This window comes from Homarus americanus, unplaced genomic scaffold (assembly GCF_018991925.1).
Source record: "Homarus americanus isolate GMGI-L3 unplaced genomic scaffold, GMGI_Hamer_2.0 scaffold27202, whole genome shotgun sequence".
NCBI lineage: Eukaryota > Metazoa > Arthropoda > Malacostraca > Decapoda > Nephropidae > Homarus > Homarus americanus.
Window position 1 is genome coordinate 103,669 of NW_024716512.1, and position 22,434 is coordinate 126,102.

General features: G+C 41.5%; 1 protein-coding gene across 1 annotated transcript in view; it reads left to right on the forward strand.

Annotated features, from left to right (window-relative positions):
* LOC121858161 (zwei Ig domain protein zig-8-like) overlaps positions 1 to 22,169 on the forward strand; it is a 113,545-nt gene extending 91,376 nt beyond the window's left edge. The window contains exons 3-7 of the mRNA XM_042354376.1: positions 9,520 to 9,695; positions 12,744 to 12,954; positions 17,246 to 17,364; positions 18,773 to 18,956; positions 19,705 to 22,169. Coding sequence (XP_042210310.1) covers positions 9,520 to 9,695; positions 12,744 to 12,954; positions 17,246 to 17,364; positions 18,773 to 18,956; positions 19,705 to 19,838 — 824 coding nt within the window. The 3' untranslated portion in view covers positions 19,839 to 22,169. The remainder of the gene's footprint in view (positions 1 to 9,519; positions 9,696 to 12,743; positions 12,955 to 17,245; positions 17,365 to 18,772; positions 18,957 to 19,704) is intronic.
* The last annotated feature ends 265 nt before the right edge of the window (positions 22,170 to 22,434 follow it).

The window sequence follows — 22,434 nt, forward strand, 5'->3', positions numbered from 1 at the left end:
CCTACATACCTGAGAGTCACCTTTGCCTCGTAGATAAATATTTTACTACATTGACAGAATTTATGTTTGTCAAGATGCAGTTGTCCACCCTGATAACACGAGTGTGTTTGAACTTATTTATAGTACGCGTTCCCGACTGATTCCAGGAACCTAACCTAACCTAACTTAACCTAAGCACCCTAACACTATTTGGGGGGGAATGAGGCTAGGTTAGGTTAGATTAGGTTAGGTTAGGCTAGGTTAGTTAATCTTTAGGTGAAATAAACTTTGGGTGGAAGTTCTTCAAGTGATCCGCCATTAGGTTCAATATGAAAATATGAATTCGACCCAAAGTCAGTATGCAGAGATTAATTTTGCGCCTCACATCTCGATATATTCAAGGGTCCCAATACGAATTTCATCCACTCGGTTTGGAATTTGTCTGGACACGGTTATTCAATTCCCTGAGCACGAAATGGTTTATGAGATTACTGTATAGGATATAAACACACATGACATTTGGACACGATACATCTGATACATGAACAGTCGATCTCACCTGTGTTTTCTGTTTGACATAATACAGGTGGATAGAATTTGTTGTAATACTGCCATCACCTGTGAATTGTTGTACCTGTATTTTGTGTAAAAATTGTCTTCACCTGTATTACTGTCTCTGAATACGTAACGTTTGGTAATCTATATCGTATTTGTTATTTAAAACTGTACTTGTATTTATGAATATTGAAATACTGTCCCTTTAAAGTCTGAATGTTAAGCTACATTTTCACTCTGGGTAATAAAATAAATTATACATTCATCCTATTACATTTAAAAGCCCCTCGTTTGGGTATTTTTCTAAACCTTTTTTTTTTCACTTCCTAGAAATTCATATTTACTAATTTACCACAGACGTTCATTACATATTCTTACTCGGTAAAAGTCTCTCCCCCCCACACACACACACACACACACACACACACACACACACACACACACACACACACACACACACACACACACACACACACACACATATTCAAGTTAATAGAACGGAATACATTCATCAAACTTACATTGTTGCTTCATATACGTGGATATTGTTTTCCGGACGCTGTGGACAAATTATTCATTAAAAAATAAACAGCACTTTCCAACTACCTGATTCAGTTCCAAGTAATTCATCGGAAAATTGCATGTTAACGACAAGTGTTCATGATGGAATGTGAAGTAACGCGGAGTACCATGTGAGGTGTGGGAGGTGGCGCCTACTGTGTTTTACCTGTTGATTTAAAAATATACAGGTACTTAAATATGCAGTAAAAAGTTCTTTCACCATCTACATATACACACAAAAAAATCCCTGTAGAAACGTAAGACATCACTGGCCGTTGCCCTTGTTGACTTCAGGAAGGTTTTTGACTTTGTTGATCACTGCACTGTTATCAACAAGGCCATTGCACTAGGGCTGCCCACCAAACTGGTCTTATGGCTCACTGATTTCCTGAGTGAGCGTCGTCAGGCAGTGAGGTACTAGGGCTCTGTCTCCACATTCCAACACCTCACCTGCGGTGTTCCCCAGGGGACCAAGATGGGACCACTGTGCTTCCTAATCCAGATCAACGACGCTCTGTCTGACACTCCTCACAGGTGGAAGTACTTGGATGACTGTACTGTGGGGGTTACGGTGGACAGCACCTCACCTGACTACTCATCGCTACAAGGCACCCTGGACAGGCTACAGGCATGGACTACGGAGAACAAGGTCACCATCAATCACACCAAAACCGTAGTCATGCACATCAATACCGCCACCACTCCAGTGCAAGCTCCAGCAGTTACAGTGGGTGCCCATCCTCTCCATTTAGAACAGTCTGCCAAATTCCTGGTGTAACTATAGACTACAAACTGGACTGGAAGGCCCATGTAGACAACACTATCAAGGCAGCCTTGTACCGACTCTACATGCTACGACGACTCAGGTCACTTGGTGCACCCACGCCAGAGCTGAGGACTATCTACAACGGATTTATTCTCCCTAAATTAACGTATGCATCACCAGCCTGGTCGTCTTTTCTCAACTCTACCCAACAACGTCAGCTAGAGAAGGTACAGAAGAGGGCCTGCAGAATCATGCTCGGCGCAGACTACTCCAGCTACAACAACTACTGCACCATCCTCGCCATCGCCACCTTCTGCCACCGGCACTCCCCCGCCCACCTCGTGCAGTCCGCCACTACAACGAAATTCAGCCCATAAGAGGCCCGCACTGATAGATATAAGAATAGCACCATCCCATCTATTGTTAAAATAATAAACAGCTCCTGAGTTATGTACTGTACAGCCCTGTAAATGTATTAAATGTATATTATTATGTGTAAATCACATGCAAGTTTGTATATTTTCAGCCACCGGCTGCAACTCTATTAATAAACCGTTTATTATTATTATTATTTTATTATTATTACACACACACACACACACACACACACACACACACACTACATCCTTGACCATCGGAGGGTCAAGACCTGTCAAGCACTGCTGTGCAGCGGCCCCCCTTGCCTATGTTCGGCCGTTCTTAAAGTCCCTCTCCCCGACCCATCCTTACCACCGGGATATCAACATAATCAAAAGTGACAATTTCGTTTCGGAAAGAAGTGGGACCAGTGTTGAACAGTGATGAGCAGTGTTTAAGCCAGTGAATTCAGCACCAGACAGTACCAGCGAGACCCGCGACCCACCAGTGAGGTCCACCAGAGATAGCACCCCTGGGAACCACCGACCACATCTCCTGACCAGACGGTGCTAATCCGTCCACCCCCGCCCCCTGACTCCAAGAGGTACTGTGACACCACCCCACACCACCCGATGTCTCCATGAACACGTGAGGTCCTTCATATTAACACCCAAGGACGCGTCACTACACCACGTGAACATCACACCACCCAGGTCCTTCATATCAACATCTACGTACGAGTTACTGAACCACGTATCCTATGTGACCTCACACAGTATGGCAAGAGACCACCCCGGGCCATCAACTGTAAAATATAATAATTTGTTTGTTCAATTCATGTTCCTTCTTCTTTTAGTAATGAAAGCTTTTGTTAAACGACCCACCTACCCCATGTCTTTGTATGTAATAAGTCATTTTTGTCTAAAGCATATTTTCAGCTTTCGAACTGCAGAACTTTCTCAATAAACCGTTATTATTATTATTATTACACACATACACTATACTCGTATATATTCACATATCACAATAAGAAACTCGTCTATATGACTATTGCTTGACCTTGATCAAATAATGTTATAAATAATAATAACACAACTGCTACGGTTTATTGACAAGTAATTCACAATAACGACAGTATGAGTTACCAGGAAGTTATTGCCTTTCGATAACAAATCACCAAATGACTACCGCCCAGCAAACAAAGGTTATGTATGTGTTGTTTATGTGTGTGTGTTTGTGTGTACATGTGTTTGCGTGTGTTATGTTTACTGTTATTGCGTGTACACATGAATATTACTCCTTTTAATATGATTGTGTGTTTTAGTTGTTGTTGTTGTTGTTGTTGTTGTTGGTAATGGTTAGTGTTGTGTACTGAAATATTGTGATGTAAATTTTTTGCCTCACTCGTTCTGTTTTTACTTCATGTTGTGTGTGTGTGTGTGTGTGTGTGTGTGTGTGTGTGTGTGTGTGTGTGTTTAGTGGTGAGCGGAGGAGTGACGCTGATTCCCACCCCTAGGTAGTCCCCTCCTCCACTGCCCTCCTCCCCTCCTCTCACCCCTCCCCTTCTGTCTCTCCACCGCCCTTCCTCCGCTCCTAAAAAGTGCTTTACCCTTTTCTCCCCACCCTCCCTGATGCCCCAGTACCAGCCCTCCCCTCCTCGCCCCCCAGATAGCTTGCCCCTCTTCACATTTTCTGAATGGTGCATCCCCCTTATTTCCTTTCTCGTCTCCCACTTCCTCCTCATCTGTAGTCCCACATGAGTGCCCATTCCTTACGAAGTGGCTCATCTCGCCTCTTCTTGAGTGGCCATCTTCTCCACTGTCCTTTCTGATTGATTTGCTCACCATCCCCCCCCTCAACCCTACCTTGCCTCCTTTAAGTTGCCTTCCACGGTTTCTTTTAAGTGGCACAGTCCGGACCTCCCGAGTGCCCTTGCGCCCCTCATAAGTGGCTTTCTCTACGTCACTATGGTCAGGAGTCTTTTATCTTCGTTCTGGAAACAGCTTTTACCTAATGATGATGAAGATTATTATTATTATTATTATTATTATTATTATTATTATTATTATTATTATTATTATTATTATTATTATTATATTTACAAGTCAAGTTTCTAACGCTATCAGTCATTGTCAGAAGAACGAAGCTAACTGTCAAGAAGATTCAACATTAAACCATTGGCTATGGGCCAGAGGAACACAAACACACATACACACAGACACACACTCCCAGTCTTTCTGTCTGTCTGTTTGTCTGTCTGTCTGTCTGTCAAACGCCTGTATCTACATTTCCAAAAGTATTATAATACCTGAAGCGTATTAAAGCCCTGTTGTAACTTCATAACTGTCATTATTATATAATTTAATATACCGTATAGTGATATGGCACTTCATGTTACACACACACACACACACACACACACACACACACACACACACACACACATGGAGGTGCCGCAAAACAGTGACGAATGTCGTTATCTTCACCACCAAGGTCGTTCTTATGACTCATTCCCGACGGAGTTAGAGTGACGACACCACACGGCGACAATTTCTTCCCCACGCGACGACAGAAGACGGCGGGGGACACGACAGCGGTGCGACTTGACACGTCTATGTTGATACGATATTAGGAGCTTACACGACGCGACATGACGCAACGGGGAAAACAATTAGAAAAGCGAATGACATATAGCTAAAAATAGGTTACATCTACACAATCTATCCGGCTTACAGTGTATTTTTTTGCCATATCGTGATTATGTCTTATCCGGCTCGCTAAAATAAATAAATTGGGAGGTTCGATTCAGAGTTACGTTATCAGTTGCGCTCCGGTGCTGAGGCGACCGAGTGATGATACAACTTAGCGATGAACCGACTGAATGGTAAGGTGATGAGGCGGTGGGATAGTGACACGACAAGAAAACGGTACGACGACATGACGGAGCGACGAGACTGTAAAATGAAACACTGACACGACGGAACGACATAAGACATTATAAACGACAATCCTCTAGCCAGTCTTAATATGAGAGACTGGTTGCAGGTCAGACAGACAGACAGACAGACAGAAATATATACAAGAGCAACACAACGACACGCTATATGTTACTTTCAATAAAACTACACATATACAAAAACTAAACAAAATATTCGATGCGTCATATGAAGACTGACACGGCAACTTTATTCCTCGCCCGGCCTTAACGAAGCAAATTACGAACCAGGGCTCACAAACAAGCGAACCATCAAACTATCAACGCTCGAAAGGCAAAATTTCCTGATTGGGAGAGTCGATAAAAATTAATGCAGCAGGATGAAGGTAAAGATGATTGAGGAGGGATGGAGGAAGATTTTAAAGAAGGGGAGAGAAAGAAGAGAGGGGAGGGAATAAAAAGAGTAAAGGAAAAAGGTAATATATGAATTGGTTCTAAGTATCTGCCATCAACCTAACCTAACCTAACCTTACCTAACCTAACCAATACCGCGGTTTGATTATGAATATTCCCTAACACTTCCTCGGCCAGGCTCGGAAAGTTTGACACTACCCCTATGTGAAGGATGAAACTTAATAATGAACCGACCACTAGTGAAGAGAGGGGGTATAGGCCTAGTGAAGAAGGGGAGTGGGTATAGGCCTATTGAAGAAGGGGAAGGGGTATAGGCCTATTGAAGGCCTAGTGAAGGGGAGGGGGTATAGGCCTATTGAAGAAGGGGAGGGGGTATAGGCCTATTGAAGAAGGGGAGGGGGTATAGGCCTATTGAAGAAGGGGAGGAGGTATAGGCCTATTGAAGAAGGGGAATGGTTATAGGCCTATTGAAGAATGGGAGGGAGTATGGGCCTAGTGAAGAAGGGGAGGGGGTATAGGTCTATTGAAGAAGGGGAGGGGTATAGGTCTATTGAAAAAGGGGTAGAGGGGTATAGGCCTAATACTGATAACTTGCTGTGATTGGTCGAATAAGTCGTAGGTAAAGTAAGAATAAATGGTCATTCCTAGTAAGACTTAATTCGTATTGTATAAGTGTGTACATACATACATACATACATACATACATACATACATACATACATACATACATACATACATAGGCAGGTAAACAATGCAGAAACAAATATTGGGAGGCCTGCGGCAATGTTCTCTTGGCTTAGTCCTGAATCCCACCATAAAACATTAACTAAGAGTAATATCCCCAGCAGCAGGTGTCACAGGTGAGCACGACAGGCCCTGACACCTGGCCTCACCGTCCCTCATATTGTGTTATTCATCACCTGTCTCTCTCATAGTGCGGTCCTCTGTGTGTGTGTGTGTGTGTGTGTGTGTGTGTGTGTGTGTGTGTGTATGTGTGTGTGTGTGTGTGTCTTTCTGCCTCTCTTTTTCATCACTAGCTTCTCTGAGTCTGTGTCTGTCTGTCTGTATACCTTTCATCGCCTGCTCCTCTGAAAATACTATGCTGATTCTGTGTTTCTTTGTGTCTGTACCTGTGTACGTATTACTATCTGTTCGTCTGTCAGACTGTCTCTCTTCATTTTTCATCCGATCTGTCTCTTTGTTTTCTCTCTCTTTCTCTCTTTCTACTTTCTTTCCTCTTCCTTCCATAATATTTTCCTTCTTTCTCTTCCCCCATTCCCTACCTTCTTACAATAATACCCTCCTTCTCTCTTTTAACCCTCTTCCTCTTCCCCTCCCTTCATCACCCATTCTGTCACCATCCGCCCTCCCATCTTTTTCCCAATATTCCGTTTCCTCCTTGCTTATTCCTATCTTTTCCTCATCTATTTCCTCCTCCTACTTATACCCCTTTTACTTCCTTACCAATCACTTTTATTCCTTCCCTCCTTTCCACCAATCTCCTTCATCCTGATTTCAATGTTTTAATTTGCTCTTTTCATTAACATCTCTTTCTCTTTTCCTTCTCCTCTCCCATCCTCCTCTTTCTTCCTTCCTTCCCTCCCCGCTCGCCCTCTTTTCAACTCCCTTATTTTCTCCTTCGTTCCTTCCCTATACCTTCCTTCCTTCCTTCCTTCCTTCCTCCAGCTCCCAGTACTGTATTGAACTTTACAAAACTCAACAGGAAAAATGTAATGGTTCCTCGTTTTTTACTTGGTATTTTTCTCCCATACTCAACCACACTAAAAGTCAACTCCGTAATGTTGCGCTGTGTTAATTTGTGTTAATGTGAATAACCTTTTATTTTTTCTATACGTAATTGATGGGATTTTATCTATAACGTCTATTGAAGGGTGAAGGGAGGTGAGGGGGAGAGAGGGGAATGGGATGAAAGAGGTGAAAAGGGTAATTAGCTTCCACATTTTGTTGTGTATGTGGGGAAGAGGAAAGGGTTTTTTTTTTGTGTGTGTGTGTGTGTGTGTGTGTTACAGCCAGACAGACAAACAAATAGACACGCATGCAGACTGAGAGAGTGAGTAGGCAGTTGTGTGTTTAGATATGAGTGTGTGTGGTTACCTGTGTGCGTGCGTGAAGGTGTATGCACGTAACAAAGCAATATTTCTCATAAAAGGGTTAATATACGTTTTATTTACCTTACCAGGTGGGTTGGGGATTGACCATAAGGACTTGTTGACTCTTGGAGGCTAAAGATCAAGGTCCACGCCCAGTGTTCTATACATCGGCAGGTGTAAATGGTCTGATGAGTTACCTGTGTAGTATGTAATATTACTACTACTACTACTACTACTACTACTACTACTAATAATAATAATAATAATAATAATAATAACAATAATAATAATGTATAAAAGGAACAAAAGTGACAAATTAGTTACTTGTTGTGACTTTGTTAACGAGTAAAAAAAAAACCACACATTAAATAGAATCCCTGAAACACATATCTATATAATTGTGGTAAAAAAAAATATTCTCTCTTAGTGTGAAAGATCTGAGACGGTATTATTGTTACAAAGACAAGGCCGAGATATTATTAAGCCTGTACCGCAAGAGCTTTACTTACCTCTGTTTGTCCTGTGTGTGAGTAATGACTGTGTGACGGTGTGATTCAGCTGAGTAGTCTGTGTATTTAACTATTTTTAGTGGGATTCAAGTATCTAGTGATGACAAGGTGGTCTTACCTGTATCTATTTAATGGGTAAATCTCTCATTCTCTGGTAGGTTTAGGATAATATTTCTGTTCTTAAGTATGTTTTTTTTTTGTATTTTATGATGCTGTCAACATATGGTAGTTACTGTACCTAGACTACATAGTTATATATATTCTTCTTATGGCGGGTTGTAAGGTGTTATGGTACTGTCACTTTATGGAAAAATTTGTACTCCTGCTAATTTTTCTTTATACATTTTCTGACTGTAAATCTTCATACCGTAATTATCTTTTCGATTCACGTAAATTTTCGTCTACTAATTAGTGTTAAAAGAAGGTATTTGTTCAGACAGGAACACCAATTTATTCATTATGCCGTTTTGGACTTTAGTGCTCTAGGTAGAGGTGAGACAACTAGAAGTGTTCTTACATATTCAAATACCAGAAAATATTGATGTATGAACTTTAGAAAATCCGGGTATTGACGCAGAACAACTTTGTAGCCAGAGCCAGGAATTCTTTCCTTCTTTCATAGGTGGTGCTGAACTCTCCGAGGGCGTGTCGGTATACGACGACACCAGACAAAGTGGCCTAGATATCACAGATTGTGTAATGAGGCGTTTGGCTGATATTTCTATATTTTCAAATGAAATTCTTGTTTAAGTTTCTATGAATCGATGATGTTGGGGCAGCAACAGAATACATTTGTTGGCGCCGCCAGCAAAAAGAAAATGTTTTTAAATTTTTTCCACGAAGTTCTCTTGCGCAATGATTCTGACCTGAATACCGACTGCTGCGGTGCTTATGAAGATTAGTAGGGTTACTGCCTAGTGACCTGACCATTGTGGACACTCACTGTCCCCTAGGGACTTGATCTCACTCTCCTCTACTGTATATATTTGCCTTGTTATGTATGTCTCCTTAGTCTGTACTCACCCCTGAAGATGTGAATTACACGAAAGCGCTTGGGAACTACGTGTTTTCTTGTTTCCTTGTGGTTATCAGCATATACCTGGATCACGCGCACCTACAATGATATATATATATATATATATATATATATATATATATATATATATATATATATATATATATATATATATATATATATATATATCGTCAAAAAATTATATAACTTTATTTCACTAAGATATTAAGAATAATATTTGCATGTGATGGATTACGTTGAGGTATTCCTACTGCTTCATGTTACACTGTATAAAACGGTTCATCTCCGTGTTGCAGGGTCAGGAGGCTTCAAGCACTCCAACCGGAGGAACCTTGGCAGACACCGGCGGAAGGATGCGCTACTGGCGGCTGAGGTGCCCTACTTCGACCCTACCTCCCCTACCCACGTCAAGGCTCAGCTTGGCTCCAGTGCTTACCTTCCTTGTAAGATTAAAAACCTCGGCAATAAATCGGTAAGTTTCTCTCTTCTCTTCATTCTGTGATGCAGATAGATATTATGTTCCCTCCGTAATAGATATTGAGATGTTAAGTGATGTATTTGTGCTCTATTTTCTCCTCTATTATGTAAATAGGGATAAAATAAGTGCGTTATCGGCTAAGGCATTTAAATACCGCCATTTGTGTACATTGTTATTATTGTTATTCGGAAATGAGGAAAGTTTTAAAAAAATTCCCGCAATTATCTTTTTTCTTTACATAGGACGATGTGTGTGTGCGTGTGCGTGTGTGCATGTGTGCGTGTGTGTGTGTGTGTGTGTGTGTGTTTGTGCGTGCGTGTGCCTGTGTGTGTGTACACGTTGTGTTAGCCCACACAGCTATTGAGAAAATTCTGTGTTTACAAAATATTGGGAACTAAGTAAGGATGAGCCAAAATAATGGGGTGTCGGCCGGGTCTATAATATTGGGAGGAAGGTTATTATTATAGTTATGTTGGAGGTACAGTGAGAGAGTAACAAAAATGAACTAGGCGAGAAGGGATCTATATTTGAAAACGTGTATATTTCTGTAATTGCGAAGATGTGATTTTCCTGCCGGTGTGGCCAAAGTAGGTGTAGTACATAGAGTGGGTGGATATACTTTTTATTAGGATTCTACTTTACAACTATAAACCTGAACAAGATCTTTTATTATCCTGGTAAGAACTTGGTATAGAAATTATACATTATACTCTGATATGAAATTCTCATACACGAACTTTGTATTAGTCCTATATTAAGATTTGTAAACCCATTTCACCCACACACATTACTCGCTTAGTCTCTGCTGATTACTCTAACACAGGTACACATATTGCCACTCTCCCTCCCTTTATTATTTTACTTTGTGATAAGAAACTCAAGCGTCTATTTTTTGTTTTTCCTACATTTTGTTCTTCCGTTCATCTACACATTACAGCTCATACTTACACAAATTATACAGTACCTTACACTCTACTACAGGGGGGGTGTAGATGGTTATACAAAAATCTCATAGCACTTGTATTAATACTTAGAAACTTAGCTGTTGTAATTGAAGGCAATCCCGCCCATAAGGTATTTTTCCATTTTCTCTTCTACCCACACTGTTATTATCCTCCGTTTTCTCTCTTCCATTCGTTTATTCTCGAGCGTACGTACAATCACCTGGTCATTCCTCTCTCACTCGTCTGTCATTACGAGGTGTGTAGCTCAGAGGAACACAATCCCACCCTCAGTATAAATGTCTCCCTCAGATTCAATTTGGGTCTCCTTGTTACGTCGTTCTTACCCTGATAACACACGTCTCCCCTGAGTTATTATTTGATATGTTTTTTTTTATGCAATTTTTGTCCTTATTTTCTTTTGTCTTTGTGTGGGATTATATATTTATTCTACATAATTTTTACCTTTATTAAGTGAACTGAATTTTGTAGTTTACATTATTTATTTTATTTTTTCAATATCAAGTAGAATAATTTTTATATCCACTAAGTTAATGTTTTACTCTAATGGCCAATGTGCAGGTCGTTCAATTAACGTTATAATAAGCAGCTTTATCCAGTCATTTAGTCGAGAGATCCAATCTCAGCGTAACCATTAAAAGTTAAATGGGACAGTACTATCATAGACCATTTCAATTCACTGTGTTTCTATTACCAAACTTGGAGATAACAATTATGCCCTCAATCACCGTCAATCACCGAGAGAAGCCTATGTTTGTTTATTTGGTTTACTATTTCCGAAACCTGTGGCAACATGTATAAATCACTGAGAAATACTTTATATGTTTGACTATTTCCGGAAGCCTATTATAACCTGTGCATCGCTGAGAGAAGCCTTTGTTTATTTGGTTTACTATTTCCGGAAACTTTTAAGTAGAACAAATTGGTACTGAAACCTTATGTAACCGCAATACTACAGATACAAATAATTAAATAACAAAGATGTAATTATAAGAGTGAATCATTTAAAAGTGTGTGACTCCTTTAGTAGACCTCTTGAGAAAACACATTCACCTTTATAAGTTAAGAAAACTGTACACTATAATCCTATTGAGTCAGGTTTTAAGTCTTATTTCAAGAAAACCCCATTGGATATTATCATAATTACTGTCCATCATCAATATCATCATCATCATCATCATCATCAGCGAAAAAGACCATGAAAATAAAAGAGGAGAAGAGAGGAGAAAGAGTATAACTCAATTTGTTATGACAAAATTCCAGTGATAAAACAACGTCACTGACCTGAACCAAAAGAGAACTTCATTGATATTTAACGTTTGGATGTGTGTGTGTGTGTGTGTGTGTGTGTGTGTGTGTGTGTGTGTGTGTGTGTGTGTGTGTGTGTGTGTGTGTGTGTGTGTGTGTGTGTGTGTGTGCGTGTGTGTGTGTGTTTAAATTAAGGTTTATGGTTTATAATGTATGAAGGTGCGAGAATTTGGGTGAGGTGTGAGTGAGGCATGAGGGATGGGTTAAATGTGAGGGGTGGGTGAGATGTGAGGGTGTTGGGTGAGGTATGAGGGATTGGTGAGGTGTGCGGTGGTGGGTGGGGTGTGAGGGGCTGGGTGAGGTGTGAGGGGGGTGAGTGGGGTGTGAGGGGTTAGTGAGGGATGGATAAGTATGAGGGATGAGTGGGGTGTAAGGGGCTAGGTGAGGTATGAGAGATGGGTGAGGTGTAAGGGGATGGGTGAGGTGTAAGGGGATGGGTGAGGTGTGAGTGTGAGTGAGGTGTGAGGGGTGAGTGAGGCATAAGAGCTGAGGTACTCGGCTGAGATAAATGAGTCTGGACCACAATTTGCGTTAAGCCATGACTCTCCATAAAAAGGAAATTGGGTCTGACTTGATGCGTCTCAGTAAATTTGCTTCGCTGTATATATTTTTTCTCGCTGTGGTAGGTTACGTTATGTTTAGTTAGCTTAGTATTAACACAAGTCATTTGTAGTTTGTATTATGCATAAATTTATATGAATGTTCCAATGTACATTTTACACACCTGTCTAAGTACACCCATCTAACTATACCTGCATCTATTCACTTACAGGTGTCATGGGTGAGGAATCGGGACGCCCACATCCTGTCAGTGGACCGGTACACCTTCATTACAGACGCCCGGTTCGCTGCCTGGCATGAAGCTCTCACCAACACATGGACGTTGCAGGTGAAGTTCGTGGAGGAGAAAGACGCTGGCCGCTACGAGTGCCAGGTGTCCACTGAACCTAAGATGAGCCACTTCGTCCAGCTCACCGTTATCAGTGAGTACCTGTGTGTGTGTGCGTGCGTGCGTGCGTGTGTGTGTGTGTGCACGCGCGCAAGTATGTGTCCGTTTGCAGTGAATACCTAAAGTGAAGAATATGTACATTTGTCACAAAGAGTTCCCTTGCCCCCTGTGGTAACGTTTGCATACATGAGACTGCCAAGCGAAATTGTATCTAGGAGTCATTTCCACCATTCAGCTGCAGTGTTACAAGACTACTACGGATTCATTCATAAGTTTACTCTATTAATGTGACGCTGCCTATGTACATAAACGTCACGACAGGGGGTAAAGGAACTGTTTGAAGCAACATGTGTATTTATGTGCAGGTGTGTGTGAATGCCTGTATGTACTTATTTTATGTATACGTGTGTTTATTTGCTCATCATTGTTTGTGTGAAAGATACCAACCAAACAATAAAACACAAATCAACAGAGAAGCGAGTCACAGGTAAACTGAGGTTGGGTGAAACGCACAGACTCTAGGTAATACCAGAAACTCTCCTGTTCGACATTATTTGCTTTACATAACTTTGTGAATTTTCCAGTGGCTGTCAGGTAAAGCATGAACAATGGTAAGAGAGAGGGAGAGAGCGGTAAAGACAGCTAGAGAAACAGACAGACAGGAAAACAGTGGTATAGACAGCCAGGAAGACAACAGACAGGCAGGACAGAGGTATAGACAGCAAGTTATAGAGGGAGACACACACACACATACACATACAGAACACTTCCCCCTTCCCCAACCCTGCGCTACACCGACTTCTGACCTCTCGAAAGCTCAAAGGGATAAAGGAGAGTCTGGCGAGAAAGGTGTAAATATTTCAAGTGGCAGCAGCGGCAACAACAGTCGGTCATAGTCTCAGCCGCCCTGCCGCTGCCATCTGCCCAGGTTACCACGTAAACCTCCTCTCCCAATTAGTCAGCCAGAGTCATTCCCCTTGACGTTGGCTAATGGTACAGCATCTTCACAATATTTATCGTCTGAGTTGTTCCGTCTGAAGGCAAGAAGTAAAGTTAATGGCCTGCAAGAGATGAAATTGATGTATGTGTGTGTGTGTGTGTGTTTTTTTTATTTTCCATTTTGTTTATTTTTAGTGGAAGAGACATTTTGTGTGAGTTATAGCCCTAAAACATGCTTGATAAATATGAACAAGAGGTTAGGGCCCTCAGTCTGCAGGCATCAGGATGTATGTAAACTTACTGCTTTGTAAGAGGTGAGATTATTATATTCTTTCTTCATTTTGGCGACAGTAAAATGGTCATCTAGTGAGCTTAATCTCCATAAGTATGCCCATGGAATTTCTTAAAGAGGAATGTTAAGTGCAGGGAAATGGTTTAAACATCCAATTTTGCCTTAAAAATCGTATTAACATTTCCAACTTGAATTAACTTGGAGATTGTCGGTGTTGGTAGACCACAAGTATATCCACTGAGACAATGACAGACACTTTGTTGATGAGCAATTAATCTTCACATCACGAACAGGGACTGGAAGCCCTCACTACTGACAGCACGCTTCACCCACCAGACCAACTCTAAAGGGCCACTTGGACAACTATAATCCCTACCAGAATCACAATTGGAATTAGATAGTTTGTAAAAAAAATAATATATATATATATATATATATATATATATATATATATATATATATATATATATATATATATATATATATATATATATATATATATATATATATATATTTCAGGTGAACGTAAGTTACATTAATTACCGTAGCTAAACAAAACTGTATCAGAAAGGTGATAAATTAATCTCGATGTGATCAATGTTAGATTTAAAGTATAGTTATAGTAAATCCCATCTGGTTATAGTATAATAAATTTGTACCTTAACTTACGCATAAAAATAATCGTATCTAAGACTACTCATTCCCATTATCAAACAGCTACTCTAAAGTTATTAAAGACTATTTCTCAAAAGCCAATCGTTGAGGAATGAAAAGATGATAAGACTGGCGTTGTATTTTGGTGTTTGTAAAGGTTTCTGTTTGATCTTCAAAATTGTTGTATTATTAACTGCAGCTATACGCTTTTCAAGGTTCATAATTATCGGCGTGTCACTCAGGTAAGATAAAAATTCACAAAATAATTATGGAACATCCTCAACTAAATTCAATTAAAAACTTCTTCAAATTATCATCTAAAAGGATTTAAGACATCAAATTATTTCGCTAAATTTTGAATTTTCCTTCCAATATCCATCCAACAATAACATCAATAATTCTCCTCCGGCCATTCACGTTAAACTTATACCCTGGAGTAACTCACAAACTTAAGCGGCTGTCAGACCTCTCCTGAACACACACATCAGATAAGAAATACACAACGAAGATCAGGCTCAGAGACCTTCGAGTTGTTCTTAAGAATCCGAGAACTATAATATCCTTTTTTTAGATGGGAAAAAAGTGGGAAAGTTGAAATAGAGCTTTGGTGGGTTTCCTGGGAAATGGAGGAGCATCGGGTCCTTTTGAGAGAACTCGAGCCCATTAATCCTAGGCGAGACAGTCAGTATTGGCAAAGCCCAAAATCGCATAGAGTTAAGAACCGCCAAGTCTCTTACGTCAGAAGAAAAAATAATCTGATCTGGCCCCTTGATGAGTTACTTCGTGCGTCGTAATGAATGCACTGATACGCGTACATAAACCAACATTCATATCTTGTAAATATATAATCAAACAAACACATACATGAATATATAAAATGACATGTTTACGCTCTTATACCTACTAAGGAACCGTTTTATTTACTGTGGTGGCGGTGTGATGAAGGCGGTACCTCACCCTTCATATTAATAATAATGAACCCAACTCTCCTTTAACCGAATCATGTAAACTTTGTAATGGAATCAGTGAGCTTTATAATCATCTCAAACACAAGTTAATATAACTAGTTTTACTGTTTTCAGAATCCGGTAACTCAATATTCATCGAAAATATATTTCTACTCGTGTTTCAGTGAAATAGTTGTTTGGTTCAGCGAAATAGTTTCGCTATTGTTAAGTCTTCCGTTGTTTATACTCAATTTCAGAAACCACCATTATGGCGTACATTAAATTTATTCAGTCTGTTAACACGTGTGTATGACTACATTGAGATAATTAAGCCATGTTTCTATCTTAAGTTACCCTGAACACATAAGAATTATAACCGTGCAATCACTATCTTAATCCATTCTTAAACACATTCAAATAGTTTTATTTTTAATCGTATCTAGATGAATAATTTCGCCATTGTCAGTTTCCCCTCGTCATCTAAATTATTCCTCAAAGTGAGATTGAACTCAGGGTCTGCCAGAGGAAAAATCATTCATCATCAAGTTTCGTCCCATAAAGATCTCAAATACAAAAATTTGCCAGCTAAATTGGAATACAGGTTTTGTTGACAGAGGAGAAAGTGGTGGTGCTGATGAGAGAGAGCTAGAGGAAGGAGGGATAGATTAATGGGGAGGAGAGAAAGACAGAAAAGAGGAAAGAGAGAAAACCGAAGGAAGAGGGATGAGAGGAAAGTGGAGGGAGGTTTATGAAGAGCAAAAGATAGACAGGGGGAGAGGGAGGTGAAGAGAGAGATAGACAGAGATGGGGAGGGGTAAGGAGAAGGAAGAGAGGAAGGAGGAGATAGGAGACAGGAGATAGTAGCGAGAGTGGCAGAGAGAGAGAGAGACGGTGGGGGGGGGGGGTGATAAACAGAAACGTATAATAAGAGCAAAGTTAGAAAGACACAGATTGACAAATACTTAAACATATATTATAAAGTCTGTCTCTAAATACAATAACAGTTTACAAAGCTCGACTGTAAATACACAAACACATTACAAAGCCAGAATATAGACACAAACACATTACAAAGCCTGACTGTTGATACACAAACACATTTATAAATCTAGACTGTACACACACAAACACTTTTCAAAGCCAGACTGACAGAAAAAAAACACACAAATACAAGCCACATCATTTCCGGCAGCCAGAAGTGAACATAACACACAACTCCATCATCATAAACAGACAGATGGATCGCACTTAACTTTTCATTGTTGACTATCGTGTGGTGTAACCTGGAGTACGCCGTTCATGACCTTTGTTATTGACGAAGAGTAATACGGTTTAACATCAACACACTATCATTAGTAATATTTCCACCTTCTTCCCCAGTGACCCTGAGTAATCTATGGTAAACACGCGTCCATATTTTAAGTATTGAAAGGCTGTGATACTTTATAATATCAACAATAGTAGTATCATCATCGTCTGTTTCTCTTCTTCAGCACCCCGAGTGACCATCCCTGCGGGTTCAGAGCTCCATGTCCGCAGCGGCAGCACAGTGACCATCAAGTGTGTGGTCAGTCATGCCCTACATCCCCCCAGCTACGTCTTCTGGTACCACGTAAGTTAACTACGACCGATTGAGTCTCGTATATTTGGCATTTTTTTTAGCCTTTTCCTCCTGTAAATAGAGGTATTTGATCGTATCTAAGTACAGTGGTATGTCAGTTGCACTCCATCCCATCACTTACGTGTTCTCATACCACGCGGGTTAACTACGAACTCTGATTCTCAAAGATTAGTCTCTTTGGTGTTTGTTTTTTCTCTCGCCGTAATTAGAGATACGAGATCGTATTTAGGTAGAATGGGCCAGTTGTCCACCGATTTAAGACTACTGATATCCTGGGCTTGGGCTCAAACATATCTTTTTTGTTGATTTTGGCCCTTAGGTGATATCAAGTGAATAACTCCCACATCACCATCCACCACCACCCATACCTTACGATCCACCTTCACCACTCACACCTCACCATCCACCTCCACCCCTCACACCCCACCATCCACCTCCACCCATCAAACCACACCATCCACCTCCACCCCTCACACCCCACTATCCACCCCACACCCCACCATCCACCCTCACCCCACCATCCACCTCACACCCCACCATCCACCCACACCCAACCAATTACCTCCACCCTCAAACCCACCATCCACCCTCCCACACCCCACCATCCACCTCCACCCATCACACCCCACCATCCACCTCCACACCCCACCATCCACCCCAACCACACCCCACCATCCACCTCCACCTCCACCATCCACCCCTCACACCCCACCATCCACCCCACACCCCACCATCCCTCACCCACACCATCCACCCTCACACCCCCACCATCCGCCCACCCTCCATCCACCTCCAATCACACCCCACATCCACCACCCCTCACACCCCCCCACCATCCACCTCCACCCCACACCCCACCATCCACCTCCACACCCCACCATCCACCTCCACCACTCACACCCCACCATCCACCCCCCACACCCACCATCCCACCTCCACCCTCACACGCCACCATCCACCTCCACCCCTCCCCATCCACCTCCACCCCTCACACCCACCATTCACCTCCACCACCACACCCCACCCACCATCCACCTCCACCCCTCACACCCCACCATCCACCCATCCCTCCACACCCCACCATCCACCCCTCCATCCTCCTCACACCCCACCCATCCACCTCCACCTCACCCCACCATCCACCTCCACCCATCACACCCACCATCCACCTCCACCCTTCACACCCCACCATCCGCCTCCACCCTTCACACCCCATCATCCGCCTCCACCCTTCACACCCCACTTTCCACCTCCACCCACCACACCCCACCATTCACCTCCACCACTCACTCACCACCATCCACCTCCACCACTCACACCCCACCATCCACCTCCACCACCTACAACATCCATTCATCCACTAGCACCCATGCCTCACCATCCATTTTGCCACCCTTAGGAGGACGCGCGGGTGACAGATAACTCATGGGCGGGGGTGGAACAAGTGCCTCTGAGGCGGGTGTCCTCCGAGGCTTCCGTAGCTTCCCTCACCATTAACTCCGTCAGTCACACCCATGCCGGCAACTACACCTGCGCTCCCGCCGCCCTCACGCCCGTTTCTGTCATCCTCCATGTTCTCAACGGTAAGAGATTTCCGTTTTCCGTTGTTTCTGTTTGTGAGAGACGTCTTTTGTTTAACATGGGTAGGTAGGGAGCGGGAATGGCAAAATAAAAGGTTCTGAGGTTTTTTTTTATCTGATGATGCTTTTGTTCAGCGATGATATCTCTTACATTTTCTCTTGAATGGTAAGGTTTCCTTTTGTTGGTAATACAGTCTTTGTATGGTTGGCCTTTGGTTACCTGGTGGGTCTTTGTTCACGTGTCTTAATTACCCAAGAGAGTACACACACACACACACACACACACACACACACACACACACACACACACACACACACACACACACACACACAGAGTGAAGGGTAAGTCATATTTAGATTGACTCATCAACTTTGGATATTATAAATTATATTACTGTTTTATAGTGGCTATGTACAGGTCTGTATGGAATATAAACGAATATAAACACATTGTTAATTTCGCATCTGTAGGGTAGTTGTGAACATAAGAAAGAAATACAATGTGTCAGTATTTTCCAGTTTAGTAAAATATAGACATTTTAGTGTACAAGTAGTGGCAGCAGATGGCTGCTTATTGGTAGACAGAAAAATAGATGTGTTTTTTTTTCATTCAGAGATGTGATTGTCTTTTTCTTTATCAGCGTCACTAGATACTTCATTTTTTGACTGTTCAGATCTTGGTTCTTTAGAATAACTGGATGTGCCGAGATATGGGTTTTAGTCTAAGTTATGCACTGGTATCTCCCCACAGGCGAGCGCCCGGCAGCCATGCAGCACGGCACCAGCCCAGCTGTACGCCCACACGTCTACAATGTCATCACGCCCGTCGCCGCCCACTTCTCCTCCCTCCTACTGTCTATCTTCTATAATGTCCTGCACCGGTGATGGCAACACTTGGGGTTTCCTACTTTGTAAAGCCTGATTCGCTTCGTCTTTTGTATTAAATGGTGCAACGATGTTTTGTATTATACACTGTATGGACATACTAATCTTCCTCTTCCTCTTTTGCTGTATAAATAATGTGGCTCTGGTGACGGCTTTGAAACAGCCCCTCTCCCCAGATGATATATTTTGTGTGTATGACGTGATCTCCTTTTACGATGTTTGTATAAAACTTGTGTCTCGAATACTTCCAATACCGACTCAGACCGGCGACTTTCTACGGTACAGCCACCATCAAGGTAGACAATATCCCAGACTCGTTATATTTTGTCCAGCATGCGCGCTCTATATTGTACAGTGATCATATTCTAGTGACCGTGTGTGTGCTTGACGATGCGTGGTAAACATGCCAGAATACTCCGTTGGTTCTGTTAGAGAGCATGCGAGCATATTTTGACTATTCTATCTCCATCTCCAGCATATGCAGGAACCGCGGAAGCATATTAGCATACACCAACTATTCTGGCTCAATCTCCAGTGCTGTACGGCGCCATGGGAGCATATTAGCATACCACAATTTCTGTCTCTGTCTCCATCATGTCAAAATCAGTGTAATAATGCCTGGAGATCACACTAGCATACCCCAGACTGTTCTATCTCCTCCATCATGTGTGATTCGCTGTGATCAAGAAATTAAGTGTTGATATTAACCAGTGAGATATACCGGTATATACAGTCTATATAGATCATACTCATGTTGTTATCGAATGAACATAATGAAAATACCACTGAAAACTGACTCATTGTGTGTTGACCTAAACTAGAGTGTGGTGGACGAAAAATGCTCACCAAGGATATGTAGCAGACAGCAGAGGGTCAGATGACTGAACGAATGTTTGATTTAACCTGAAGAAACAGTAGAAAACTAGCAGTTCATTAGAGAACCTGAACAGATAATGAGTATTAAGTGGAAGGTAGTGTTCAGTTAAGAGAATATAAGACATGCGGTGTTCCCCAGTACCTGAAGTGGGTTATGTGAGAAAACGGGTTCAGTAGCAGATATCCACCGCTGATACGTGTAAGAAACAAGACGTTCGGTTGGTGTACGGCAAAACACGTTAAACTCAGTTTCTTGCTTAAAACAGAGGCTTAATTATATCCAGTGGTACAGTAGGAACAAATGTTTACTCGAAACATATGTCTAGACGCAAATGTTTAACTGAGGTATGTATGAGAGCAGATATTTGGGGGATGCAATTTCATCAGGATTATGTGTTAGAAGCAGATGTTGAGATGATAGGTTCTGAAGAAGCAGGTGTTCAGCTAGTAGGTTAAGAAGCAGGTGTTCAGCTAGTAGGTTTGGCAAATACAGGAGCTCAGGTTATATATCTGTCGAGAGACATTCATCTGACTGAAGACTGTGGCAGAAACAGATGTTAAGCTAAGAAATGTAGTGAAAACAGGTGTTCGTGCGTCAGACAGGTGCTTGCCTGGAGTACCTGACAGAGACAAATGGTCAGTTTGAACATGAGTATAAAATCAAGTTCACTCTGGTTATGTGATACAAACCAATAACCACGTGGAATAGGTGAGGCAACAGGTGCTAAAATGGTTAATTGGCAAAAAACAAGAGTCAGAAAGATTGCAGATAAGTACGATTGTCACTTGTTAAAGAATGGAATACGGTGAGAAAGTGTACAGAAGCACAATATGTACATAGAGCAAAATATATATATATATACTGTAGACATGTGATGTTTACACTGATGTCGATAGAGCCACAAAGTGTTGGTCACAAAGACAGAGGTCGTCGGCTGTAGATAAAGAGAAAATGTCGACCTGGAGGGCAGTAAGTGACGGCCAGCTATGGTAAAAAGAGTCAGCCTCAAAGTTGAAAAATATCGGCACCAAAAAAGGGAAAGTTTCAGCCCTAAAGATAGAATGTATCACCTGCAGAGAACAGGCAGGAAGAGAAAGTGTCGACAGCTGACGTAAGGCACAAACAAAAACGTTGGCTGCAGAGGGTGATGGATAGAACAGCATCGGCCAAAGAAGGATGTGATAAAAACGTCCTAAAAAACAAAATCAAACAAAAAATAAAAGGTCTCTAGTCGATCTCCGTAGAGTAAAAAACTTCGCTTCTCAGTATGTCGATAATATTTGAGGACACTCTTATGACCGCTCTGTCAACTGTTATATATATTAGGCTAAGATGTATGTTCTAACCGAGTACCTTTTTAACTGGATTTCAGGAGTTTTCTGAAGTTCATGGAAAACGCTACATTACATTGTGTACATAGACAAGATGTAACAATAAATGGATACTTTTGTGTACAGAGAATTGTTTTATTATCACTGTCTTTACGAAGTGTGTAACAGGTGATGTCAGATGGATCTCTAACAAAGTGTGAGCTAAATTACCTTGATGTTTGACACTCCAGAAAGCAACAATAGATTATATATGACAAGTAAGAAGGATGTAACTCTTTCTATCCAGGTATCATGCTATTTACCGTACATACCTGGTAACACTATCTGCACCTTCTCAAGTAACTCATCAACACAGAACTAAAGAAGAAGGTTGTTGGTTTGCAATTAA